The sequence below is a fragment of the Rhinolophus sinicus genome, chromosome 2 (assembly GCF_057876585.1).
Source record: "Rhinolophus sinicus isolate RSI-liver-muscle chromosome 2, RSI-T2T, whole genome shotgun sequence".
Classification (NCBI taxonomy): domain Eukaryota; kingdom Metazoa; phylum Chordata; class Mammalia; order Chiroptera; family Rhinolophidae; genus Rhinolophus; species Rhinolophus sinicus.
In genome coordinates, this window is record NC_142502.1 from 116,990,665 (window position 1) to 117,003,194 (window position 12,530).

General features: G+C 43.7%; 1 protein-coding gene across 2 annotated transcripts in view; it reads right to left on the reverse strand.

Annotated features, from left to right (window-relative positions):
* Positions 1 to 4,687: 4,687 nt before the first annotated feature.
* UXS1 (UDP-glucuronate decarboxylase 1) overlaps positions 4,688 to 12,530 on the reverse strand; it is a 100,590-nt gene continuing 92,747 nt past the window's right edge. For both annotated transcript variants that reach the window (XM_019714002.3, XM_019714001.3), the window contains exons 13-15: positions 11,700 to 11,757; positions 8,658 to 8,761; positions 4,688 to 5,523 (exon numbers count right to left, since the gene is read on the reverse strand). In XM_019714002.3, coding sequence (XP_019569561.1) covers positions 5,392 to 5,523; positions 8,658 to 8,761; positions 11,700 to 11,757 — 294 coding nt within the window. In that variant the 3' untranslated portion in view covers positions 4,688 to 5,391. The remainder of the gene's footprint in view (positions 5,524 to 8,657; positions 8,762 to 11,699; positions 11,758 to 12,530) is intronic.

Genomic DNA, 12,530 nt, shown 5'->3' on the forward strand with positions numbered 1-12,530 from the left:
TACTGATTAAGATTTTCACAAGACAAGCAAAAACTCATAGACACAGACAATAGTTTAAGTGGTTACCAGAGGGTAAGAGGGGAAAGGGGTGGTAGAAGAGGGTAAAAGGAGTCAAATATATAGTGATGGACGGACAACTGACTGGGTGGTGAACACAATGTGATATATAAATGAGTATTATTGAATTGTACACTTGAAACCTATATAACCTTACTAACCGAGGTCACCCCAATAAATGTAATAAAAATTAAAAAAAATAAAATTCAGTACAATTATGAAAAAAGGCAAGCAAAATTTTTACTTTTATCTTGACATTTTTTCTGGATTCTATGAGATAAATCCTTGCCACTATGTGCTATGTTGTTTTATTTGTTTACATCTTATATTCAACATTTGCTAGATCAAAAAAAGAAAAAAAAAGATTTTCAAATACTGAACCAGCCTTGTATGCCTAGGATAAACTATACTTGGTCATAGTATATACAGTTGACCCTTGAACAATGCAGGTTTGAACTGTGCAGGTCCACTTATATGTGGATTGTTTTCAATAAATATGTACAGTACTGTGAATGCATTTCTCTTCCTTATGATTTTTTGAACATTTTTTCTCTAGCTTACTTTTAAGAAAGTCTCAGCAAAGTGGAGATGTAAAGAACTAAATGGAACTTTCAGAATAAAAAAATAACCAAAATAAAAAGATCTGGATGAATTTAATAACAGAATAGAGAGGACAAAGGAAAAAAATCCATGAACTTGAAGATAAAACAATAGAAGTTAATAACTTTGAGCAATAGAATATAGACTGAAAAAGAAAATGAACAGAAACACAAAATTCAAAATGCACCAAAATAGTTAAGACTAAAAAAAAAAAAATAAGGTTCTTCAATGAACTTTTTAAGCGACATGTAAAGAGCTTGGGAAGTTACTGTTCCATCCTAACTGTTACAAAGCAGAACAAACTGAAAAATCAACATTTCTTCTTAGATCCAACAGAGATGAGGCCACAGGACAAATCTCTATCCCCCAAATTGGAGAGACCAACAGGCCAGTACAGAGTCACAACTTACTGTAAGAGCAACCTTCATGTGAACCAGGGTAGGAAAATCTAAACTGTTATTGACAAATCGCTAGAGGCTCAGTGTGGACAAGTATGAGTTTAAAAATCCAGGGGGAGTCAGTATAAGGCAACCTGACAATTTTGTGAGTTTTATCTCTAGGAGCTCAACCTGTTCTCATACTGAAGAGTACAGAAAAACCCCCTCGTGCTTCCGGCGTCAGGAAGGGAAAAGGAACGGTTCTGAACTACAACAGAGCACTCTGCTCTTCCTAACAAGGCCTGCCCTAAGGAGAAACTAGTTAACTAGGCTAACCTGCTGGGGTTATATCAGGGCCTAAACACCCTGGGGAACGGGAAATAACACCAGCTCTCCCCAACCCCCCCAAACACTGAACTACCTAAGGGGTGGGGAAAAAAAGATTTTTGATAATAAAATCCCTATTTTTTTCCCTCCCAGCACAGTATTACCAAACTAAAGGAGGTTTGTTTGCCTGTTATCAAAGCCAAAAGAGATATGAACAGGAGTTTGCAGCAAAGAAAGATTTAAAGAAATGGCGCCAAGCCTGGGGACACAGGTGAGTTAGTGCTCGAAGACCTGGCTCCCGGATGACCTCTAGGGGATAGTTTGTATAGGGGAAACATAATTAGTCGCGGTGGCTAAGGGAGTTGGGGTCATGGGCTCTACTGATTGGTCGTGAAACAGGGCCCGGCTGGGACCCCCGTCCCAAAATAGAGGCCTTGCAATCCCCAGCCTCACCTTTCCTTGACCTATGGCTTGACAATGGATCATCCCCCTGCAGCTTGGGGCCCTGTCCCACCCAGTCCTGTTTTAGAAAATTACCCTGAAACTTATGATTAATACCCTTAGGCTTATTGATCACCTCAGTGGTCCACCAGGCTACTCCCATCCTTGTTCCTGGGTTCCTGGCTCCACCAGAATCACACTGCCAGAAGGGAGGCTCCATGCAGACCCCTGGGACTTCCACGTAGCCTCTGGAGGAACGCCCATGTTTTCCCTTAAATATCCCAGGCTGGTCTGAGAATGTGAAGGCAGTTTTTGGAGGTGTTAACCCGCTGCCTTCTCAGACCACCGGGGCTCCGATGATAAACGCTTATTCTATGACCCAACTCCTGTGTCAGTCTATTGGCTGAGAGGTGCAGGCAGCATGAGCCCCGGACTCGGTTGCCCTCGGGTTTCCGCTGGGCCTAGGATAGGAGGCCGTTGGTCATTGCATCAAGTGCTGATGTGTGATGGAGTCGGCCTGTATGGTTTTGAGGGGATGTGGCCGGTCCTTCTGCCCTCATGGGCCTGGAGCTGAAACACAGCTGAGGTCGAGATGTTATCTTTAGTTTGACCAAAACTGTTTCTGTGGTCAACAGACCTGAGGCTTTGTTCCTAAGACTGTTTGATGCTGACCAGAATCTGCTGTCCAAAGGGCTTAATGATTAAGGGAGTGGACAGTTGTGCAGTATGTGCAAAGGTGGAAGGATAAGGAAAGAAAAGAAGCAAGTGAATCCTGGTGCTGTTAGGCTAGACAGCGCCAGTTTGAATCAAGGAGAAAGAAAAAACTCGTTTTAAAAAAGTGAAGTTTTTGCACGGTTACAACAGCTGTAGATAAAAAATGGCCCTTGTTCCCCAGTGTGGCTAAGGTACAAGACACCGTCAAGAATTTTTAATACAGAGAAAACAGATGGGTTTTCTCTGTATTAAAATTGTGGTAGTTAGAACAACAAAGCCCTATTGGGGTCTTTGAAGCAATGTGCATCCCCACCCCTGGAATTGTAGCAGTTCTCAGGGCAAGGCCATTTTTTAATTTCCTATCAGAGGTAACAATCAACCACTGAGAAAATCTAGGTAAAGCGCAATAGCTCACTTTAATATGCAGAGTGAAACCTTTAAACTCCCAGCTCCTCTGCCCAGGAAATCACTGAGCGCTTCCCAGATTTCCCCCGTGGCTCTCATGAGATCAAATTGCAACTCACTGTCCTGGCCAGACCAGCGTTTAACTCAGCTTCTAGGTGAAGAACGAAGCTCACAGATAACTAAGAACCATTAACGAGGGGCAGCTCATCCAGTGGAGACTCCTCCATGATTCAAGAAGCAGCCAGGACAGGGCCCGGGGGCTGAGCTCAGTGTCTACCTGGCATAGTTGAAATCTAGGTTCCCTGACACCACTTCCTTCTCTTTTTGGGACATTCATATACTTAATTCAAAGTTTTCATTATTTTTCCTTTGCTGAGGGTGAATTACACATCACTTCTCTTCTCCTTCTTCCTAGTACCCTGAAAATATTTTATTAGAATCATGGGGGAAAAAGTCGAACTGATGAATTCCACAGAAGAGTCCCAGAATGAGCAGGTAACAAGGTAGAATTCTGGACCTCGGGGCTCTGGGGCTCGCCCCATCTTCACCGCACAGCTGAGGTCCGTCCACTCAAGTCCCTCCTAGTTTATGCTATCTTCAACGTCTGCGTTACCATTAGCAGTTCCCAGACAAGCTTCTCAGCTCTGCTCATCCCTGCCCAATAAATGGTGCGTCACTTAGTTCTGGCCAAAATAATGACAATTAAAAATAAGAAGTTATCCTTGAGTCCTGTCTTGTTCTCTCCCACCACTTCTAATCTAGCACTGACCTAATCTAGCACTGACCCTTGGTTCTGGAAGCTTTTGGGGGAATTTAACATGATAAACAAAACACAACCACAGCTTCCTTAGCTTGGCCTCAAGGGTTCTAACTGAAAAAAGAACTCCAATTAAAAACAATATTCCATGGTGATTCTGAAGGACAGGCAAGTCTAGTTTACCCTGGTTAGTTATGGAAACAAATATTCTGGCTAAATGCTTGATGCTTTTATCTCCCTGGTACCAGTTCAGATCTGTCGATATCATGCATACAGAGCTAACTGACTTGGAAAATGTGCTGCTTTGGAAAATGTGCTGCTTTCTTAACTTACTACCATGTTTCCCCGAAAATAAGACCTAGCTGGACAATCAGCTCTAATGCATCTTTTGGAGCAAAAATTAATTTAAGACCCAGTTTTATATTATATAAGACCCGGTCTTTATTATATTAATTATACTATATTATATATATTATTATATTATATTATATTATATTATATTATATTATATTACCCGGTCTTATAGTAAAATAAGACCGGGTCTTACATTAATTTTTGCTCCAAAAGATGCATTAGAGCTGATGGTCCGGCTAGGTCTTATTTTCGGGTAAACATGGTACGTCATTTTTGTATTTGGTACAAAAGGATACAAAAATCCGAACACTAAATCTTGAAAGTATTCTTAATGAAAGCAAAAGCTCTCAGAAGTTTTCACTCAATAAGCCTTAATCTCACAGATGATGACAAATGGCACTTCTTTTTCTCCACCTGGTCTGTGTTGCCAGAGGACACACAACGACTCTAACCTTGGGTAAGACCTGAAGACCTCTCTACGCAGCAGTTAATGTCATATGTTAAGCGTCAGCCCAAGTAGCACATAAATGTTTTCAATACTCATCAAATCACATATCTTAACAACCTGAACATTTTCAGAACTTTTAAAAATTCTCCAATACTTTTCTAAGCATTTCAACAATGCAAAGCAGAAAGCCAACCTTTAAAACTGAAGTGAGTTTCAATATTTTATTAAAATAGCATATTTAACCACTGTTAACCAATATTACGTTAACTGTTCCCCCACCTCACATATGCAGCACAACGCAGTAGTGATGTCAAATACCCTTGATCACGATCACCAACAGAAATGTTTCAAAGTCAAGTTTGCAACTAAAAACTAGACCTTGCAAAAATTCTGAATTAAAAAGAAACATAAAGCTCTCAAACAGAATTCTTTTATCCACACGAAGAATAGATGCTCGTGCGCCATCCACCTGACAATACTGCTAGGTTATGTTATTTTTTCTTTATGCATAGTATAACGTCTCATTTATAGGTACCCACTTTTATAAATAAAATCGGCATTTTCACCCCATTTAATGTTCCTTTTCAGCTTCACAAAGAAACCAGTAAATAAAACTGTCAACGACAGTCACAACATATGCTCTCACAGCAAGATAAAAAACTTGAAAATATGCAGAGATGCATCTAGGCTATTTTACATAAAAAGTCAGATTTAAAAAGTGCAAGGCAAAATTTGCAGGTTTTTGAGGGGTTTGTAGGCACATCCACTTCTTTAAAGCAAGCTTCAGAATAAAATTCCAGTTTGTTCTTCATGACACCTGTTTAAGTCTCTCTTTAAGAAAAAATGAAAAGGAAAGAAAAATACATCCCATCAGTGTGAAACAGGGAGTCTTGGTCCCAAGAATGAGGTTTTCAGTTATGGCGCGTCCGTCCTTTTTTTATTCTTGCAGGTTTTGGTTTGGGGATGTACTGATTATTTGCCTGGTACTCAAGTTCTTTCCGAAAGTAGTGAATTGCTTTGTTTAAACCTTCTTCCAGCGGGACCTGTTTAAAGAGAAAGTGAGAATGAGAGACAAGGTTGCTACAGAAAAAAACAACACACTGTCCCAGGCTTCACAGGAAGGAAGTGCCAACTTGTGGGTCACAATGGCAACTGGCGGATTGGGAGAGGCCAGAGGTCTTTCCAAAGCTGCCTTCAAAACATCCTGTGCAATCTGACAAGTTACACTTCTAACTGACATAAAATGAGCTCTACAGCCCCAGAGACCCTGAACTACCTCTTGTGGGTTTGGTGTCTACTCCAGTTGGAACCAGTCACAAAGATCACTTTTAAAATAATGTACATGTGCACCTACATCGAGGGAAGATGCTTTGGGAAGCAGCTGTATCTGAGCCACAATTCCCCCACGTGACACTAACCCTCTGCACTTCCACCCCTACTGGCCTAAGAGGCTGAACAGAAGGACCTTATGAAAAGGAATCTTAGTAAGGAGCAGCCCTGCAGCAGATGGGAACAGAAATCAAATCAGCTGTCCACTGAAAATACAAAGGGAGAAATGGGAGGGAGGCCTTGCTAAGGGGCACTGGAAACTGGGGGGGAGCAGGATATGTCTGTTATCTTGATGGTGGAGATAGTTTCATGTCAAAACTTATCAAATTGTACATTTTAAATTGGGCAGTTTGCTGTATGCCAATTGCATCTCAATGAAGCTGTTGAAAACAGACATGCATGGGAAAATAAAGATGGATATGACTAAAAGCTTCTTTGGACGAGATCTTTCAAAATTTTCTTATGAATTAAACTATAGTAGGAAGAAACCAGTGGTTGATAAATTCCAAGAATGTTAGAATATTATACATTTCATTCCAGGCAAATAAAAATGCCCACTGCTTACATATGTCACATAATGTAAAAGTAATAGCTACATGGTGAATGTACATTAATCTTTTTTTTTTAATATATTTTTTTTTATTAGGGAACAGTGTGTTTCTCCGGGGCCCATCAGCTCCAAGTCGTCCTTCAATCTAGTTGTGGAAGGCACAGCTCAGCTCCAAGTCCAGTTGCCGTTTTCAATCTTAGTTGCAGGGGGCACAGCCCACCATCCCACGTGGGAATTGAACCAGCAACCTTGTTGTTGAGAGCTCGCGCTCTAACCAACTGAGCCATCTGGCCACCCTTCTGGAAGCTCAGTGGCAGCTCGCTGTCTTCAGTCTAGTTGTGGAGAATGCAGCTCATTGGCCTATGTGGGAATCCAACCGGCAATCCTGTTGTTTAGAGCTCGCGCTCTAACTAACTGAACCATGCGGCCGCCTCTAAATATTTCTTTTAAAACATAGGTTCTACTTACAAAGGGACCAATGGTAAATTCCTTCTAAGTATGAAGATCTATGCTTGCTGTAACTTATTTTGTATAGCTGGTGTTGTTATATATTAGATTTTGCTAAGTCTGGGCATAATCATATTTTTATTTCATTCAATATAATTCTGTGGCCTTCAGCAGATCATGTAGACATGTAGATCACAGCAGAAAATAAGATAGGATTAGAATTCTCACATCTCTTTAAGGTTCAAGAGTCTATCTTTCTACTTACTGAGTTCTGTAGTTCTCTGAAGGGTAGCAGAATATGCCACCCCAAACAGGCCTGTTCAGGACATGCCACCCCAAATCTGCCACTTTAGTACACTGATTGTGAGTTGTAGGCACTTGAAAAACTGAAAATGCAGGGAGGGGCTTTCTCTGAACTTCCCTTACCTGCCTAAAGACAGATCCTCCAAAAATAATTCAATTGTAATAAATCCCTCTCAGGGAGTTTTCATCAGCCAAGGACACTAAAGTTGACACGAGACAAACTCTGCCACAAACTGTCACAACTCCCATCTATTCTAAGGGCCATTTATCTTTCCTAAAAATCATTTACTCTCCCCTAAGAGGCTATATTTGCGCTCCTCTTTCCCTATGAAGATGGTATTTAAACTGGAGTTCTAAGCCACCTCTTTGAGTTGCTCATTTTTCCCTGGTATCTCCCATGTATACATGAGGTACACATGTTAATAAACTTTTTTTTTTCCTCTTGCTAATCTTTTATTACAGGGCTCAGCTGAGAACTCAGAAAGGTAGAGGGAAAATTATTTTTCCTCCCCTACATTCCCTACTATGTACATTTTAAAAAGGTAAACAGCTCTGCACTGTGCCCCTCCTCTCTGTGTCTGCGACCTGACATGGAGGCATCTGCAACCCACAGGCCACGCCTACGATGATCCTACATTTATGGAGCACCTACTATGTGCTCCATAGGTTCTGTGGCAGATGCTGGGGCTACACGAGCCCACATACCTCTGCCCTCAGGGAGCACACATTCTAGCAAGGCCCACGGGGTGAGCAAGGAAGCAAAAAGGGATGGCAGAGACATGACAGACAGTAAATGGGCTGAGCATGCTCTTGGAGATGTGGCAGCACAGGAAGGCCTCTTTAAGGAAATGGCCTCTGAACTGAGACCCAAAGGACAAGAATGCAGCAGCCACATGCATCCCTGGGGGACACACAGCCTGGGAGGACGGGCATTCTCGGCTGAGGCAGAACCCAGAAGAACTCCACAGCTTCTTGTAGGCCACAACAAGAGCCTGACTTAGACTAGGAGCAATTGGAAGGTGTGGAGGCCCATCTTTTTCCTCACCTTCCACCCTGGTGTTCTGCCTACGTGGGAACTGGTGGGAATTGCTTGCCCTGGTTCCCAGCACCCTCACCCAACCCTGCACGTGCAAAGACATCCTGGACTTTGTGGAGATTGGCCGGTCAACCACGGCTACACATGGCCTGTAGAGCATGTGGCCATCACCCTCAACGCTGTTTGCATGGATGAAGCTACTGTGTGTGCGTGTGTGTGTGTGGGGAGAGAGAGAGAGAGAGAGAGAGAGAGAGAGAGAGAGAGAGAGAGAGAGAGAGAGAGAGACAGAGATTTTACAAAAGCAGAGCTCCCAGTAGGCCCAAGCCAGCTTCCCAATAACAGAAAATGAGAGAAACATGATACTAGAAGCTGTGTAATGGCCTGGAGAAAACCCTACATCTTGTCTGCCCAGATGCCTGAGCCCACCTCCCTCCACTGGGGGAACCTAACACGCAAGGGCATGGATGCAGGAGGGGGGAGACCTTTCTCCCTGAGGTGTCCCCCACACTTACCACAGGCTCCCACCCCAGCATCAACTTTGCTTTTTTGATGTCTGGTTTTCTTTTCTGTGGGTCATCCTGGGCTTCAGAGAGAAACTGAATTTCACTTCCACTACCTGTTTAAAAAAGAAGAAAAGGTGAGAGAGCATCACACACCTCTAGGGGCGTGATGTTTTACTAGATTCATCAAAATCCCATCTGTGCAATGACTGGGGTTCAGATTGCGTGACGCATCTCTCACGGACTCACTCAGCCACAGGAGGTACTGTACTTCTGCCCCATGAGAACTTGGTGAGGAGCAGGTTACTCTTGCTTTACAGGCCTCAATGAAACTCAAGGGCCTGCCCTCTGCTGCCAGCTCCAACACAGATCACCCACCATCAGCTAACAGGTGTTCCCACTGAGTGTGAACCCAGAATAAGTAAAAATGTCGAACGTAGTGTGTGGTCAAATGCAGTGTGCGGTTAAATGTGGCCTGTGGTCAAACATGGTGTGTGGTCCTCTAGGACACTGCTGTCCCCACTGAGTGCCCGGGGCAGTCATGCCCTGGAGAAGGCCCTCACTTGGAATCAGGCCAGTCTTCCACTTGAGTAATCAGTGGAGTGCAGGGGGAATGACTGTGGGTTACTTCCAGGCCGATGCCTAACAAACACCTGGGGCCCTCAGGTACCTGCATGAGCGAGCCCTGAGCCAACATGTAAGATGTCCAGCTACCCTGTGTGAGGGACCATGTGCAGGACAGACAGCCTGGCTTGTGCAGCATCCGGCCGGGGCCCAGGTCCTGCTGGCCAGCAGAACGAAGCTGAACCAGTGACCACCGGCCAGTCCTGCAGAAGAAACCCCCAGTGGAGGGCAGCCCCATTGCAGAATCTTGGGCAAATAAAACTGGTGCCGTTTTCAGCCACTGCGGTTTGGGGTGGTGTGTCACACAGCCATTCACAGAAACATGGTGGGTATCCTGTGGCTCAGTCAGGCTTTAGACCAGTGCTTCTCACGCTTCAGCATGTATGGATCACCTAAGGATTGTGTCAAATGCAGATTTTAACCCAGGAGTGCGTCAGAGTGTGCGTTTCTGTTTCTAGTTGTGTGCCTGACACGCCACTCCAGGCCTCACTCTGGGTAGTGAGGTTCTAGATGGCCTTGATCCCAGTCAGCTGTTATCTGAGCACGCCCCTTCATCACTGGGATGGGGACAGACAAATTCCAAGTGGAAAAGCTGGGGAAATGGATCTGAATGGAGGCTGCTGGAGCCACAAGATGCTGTGGGTTACAAGGTGTGATCACAAAATATAGTAAATGTTTAAATTAAAAAAAATTTATTATAGTAAAAGACACATTGCCATTAATCCCCCTCTAAATACTCCTCCTTTCTTCAAACACACTTATCCCATCGTACTTTCCACTTTCTGAAGCAGATCTGGAAGTCCTCTTTCGTGAGTGTCTTTAGTTGTGCTGTCGTGGCTGCCTCGATGTCCTGCATCAATTCAAAACGTTTACGGTTCATGGTCATTTTAACTCTGGCTAAGAGCCAGAAGTCGCACGGTGCCAGATCCAGTGAACGAGGTGGATAAGGACACACCATACGTTTTTATTTGACAGAAATTGCCGTACCGGAAATGATGTGTGATATGGAGTCTTCCCATTGTGATTAAAAAATACAGTGAATGCTGCTGCCAAGTGCCATCCAACAGAAAGGCAGGGATCTTCAATATAGGAAGCAGTGCATTGAACCTTAGTAACAGCGTGTGGTTAGGTTTCAACTTGTTCAGCGCAGTCAGTCAGGTGTGAGCTACGATTAAGAGAAGGTGTGTTTTAAAGTGTGCCCTAAACCATCCTCCATCATGACCATGCTCCGTGTCACACATCACTTCTGGTGCGGCAATTTCTGTCAAATAAAAACATTAAGGTGTGTCCTCACCCACCTTATTCACCGGATCTGGCACTGTGCGACTTCTGGCTCTTCCCCAAAGTCAAAATGATTCAGGACATCGAGGCAGCCATGAGAGCTGCTGAAAGTAAAGACACTCACGAAAGAGGACTTCCAGAACTGCTTCAGAGAGTGGCAAGAACGATGGGATAAGTGTGTTTGAATTGAGGGGGAGTATTTTGAGGGGGATTAATGGCAATGTGTCTTTTACTGTAATAACTTTTTTCTAATTTAAACATTCACTGTACTGTTCGATCACACCTCGTATGTCTAAGGAAGACCATCTCCTCTCCCATCCAGCTGTCCAGAGTTGATGAAAACAATGCTGGTAGACGACAGTTCAACGCCAGGAAGGACAACCCTGAAGAATCAATCCAGCTACGCAAAGGGTCTGGGCAGCCACCTCAGACTATCCTACAGCACAGCCATTCCCTTTCTAGCAACTACACTCCAATCTGGTTTTGTCCTGACTCACATTTCTCAATCAACCCTGGAAAACAGACACTCTCCCCCCACACCTGCCCCCAAGAACCAGATTTCCCAGAGCTATCCTAAGCCTGCTTATGTGACAAAGGGGATACCCAGGGCATGTCTGCAACCCGAGGGCTGGTTGAAAATACTAAACTTCTTATGGCTGAAGAGCACACCCTGGCTGGGCTACTCCCAGGGTCTGCATTACTTCCAACATTTCACGGCTGGCTGGCCAGAGCTGTAAACCGGATGTGAAACTGTAAACAGATTCCATCAGAAACACACAAGCTGCTGTGGCTCTCATGCTCTTTGGAATTCCACGCTCGCCATTGCCAGTGCTTGGAAATCAAACGACTGTCAGCTCTGCAGAATGATCTAACATCACCATGTCTTAAGCACTGGGAACAAAACTGTTCTTCCCACACAGACCTGCAATTATAAAGGTGAACAAAACCCACCTCCTTTCCCACTCCTTTCCCCTTTATCTTTCCATTTCTTAATTAAAGAATCAGAAAATAATTAAGTGCGCCTGATAAAGTTCTGCTTTTTATCCAATTCAATTAGCTTGTATTAATTACACATTTTCAAGTCAAGGTGTTTTAACTGATACGGTAAGTGCAGGCGGTTTCACTCAGGAAGGTGTTTGTCTTACTTACCAACAAGATTTTTAGTTAACTGAGCAAATTCTAGGATTGTGTGTTCTTCTGGGTTCCCCTGAGGAAGAAACAGGTTCTGGTTACAAGTGTAAATGCAACAGCAGACACCACTACCCACACACATGCATGTCTTCAAAGGTGTCCTGGGCTGACCAGTGTCTCTGGAAGTCACCAGGCTCGTGACTCATGTTTCATTGGGTGCTTAGCTGTTCAAGATGATTACTTATCCTGGCGAAGTGCTGAACTGCACCTGCCCTCACCTGTGTCCTCTAGACTGTCTGCTGACAAGAACACCCTTTAGCAAGGTCAAGAATATCTAATGTGCACACACATTCCCTGACGGGAGTTACCACAACAGAGAATTTCTGTATCTAACGTCACTGGAACTGCAATGTCACTTTGCATAAAAGTTTGGTTCTACAAAATTAGCTCTCCTAAGATAATTTATTTCCGTTCAGGTGCACTGTGTGAAGAACTTAGATAATAAAGAACTTGAAAACTTGTACGTGAAAGTTGTAACAGAAATGAAATGCTATATCCTAAATAGTCTTCATGCCCTATTTCCTAGTTTAGACTAAATCTAGAAGGTAAAAGAGGCAGGAAGGGAGCCTGGGTCTAATATAAGAAAGGGCTGCTTAGTAAAGTGGAGTGATGGGACTTTGGGAGAAAGTGGCCCTGTCTTTATCAGGGCTATTGGCAGGCACACTCTTCACACTTTAGGGAGGACAGGTTTCTACAAGAGATGGGAGCTCCCAAATGTCCCTGTACAAAGGCCCCCTCCAAAAAGAGGAGAGAAAGAACATGGTATCTAAAGAAAAGAGATCACTGACA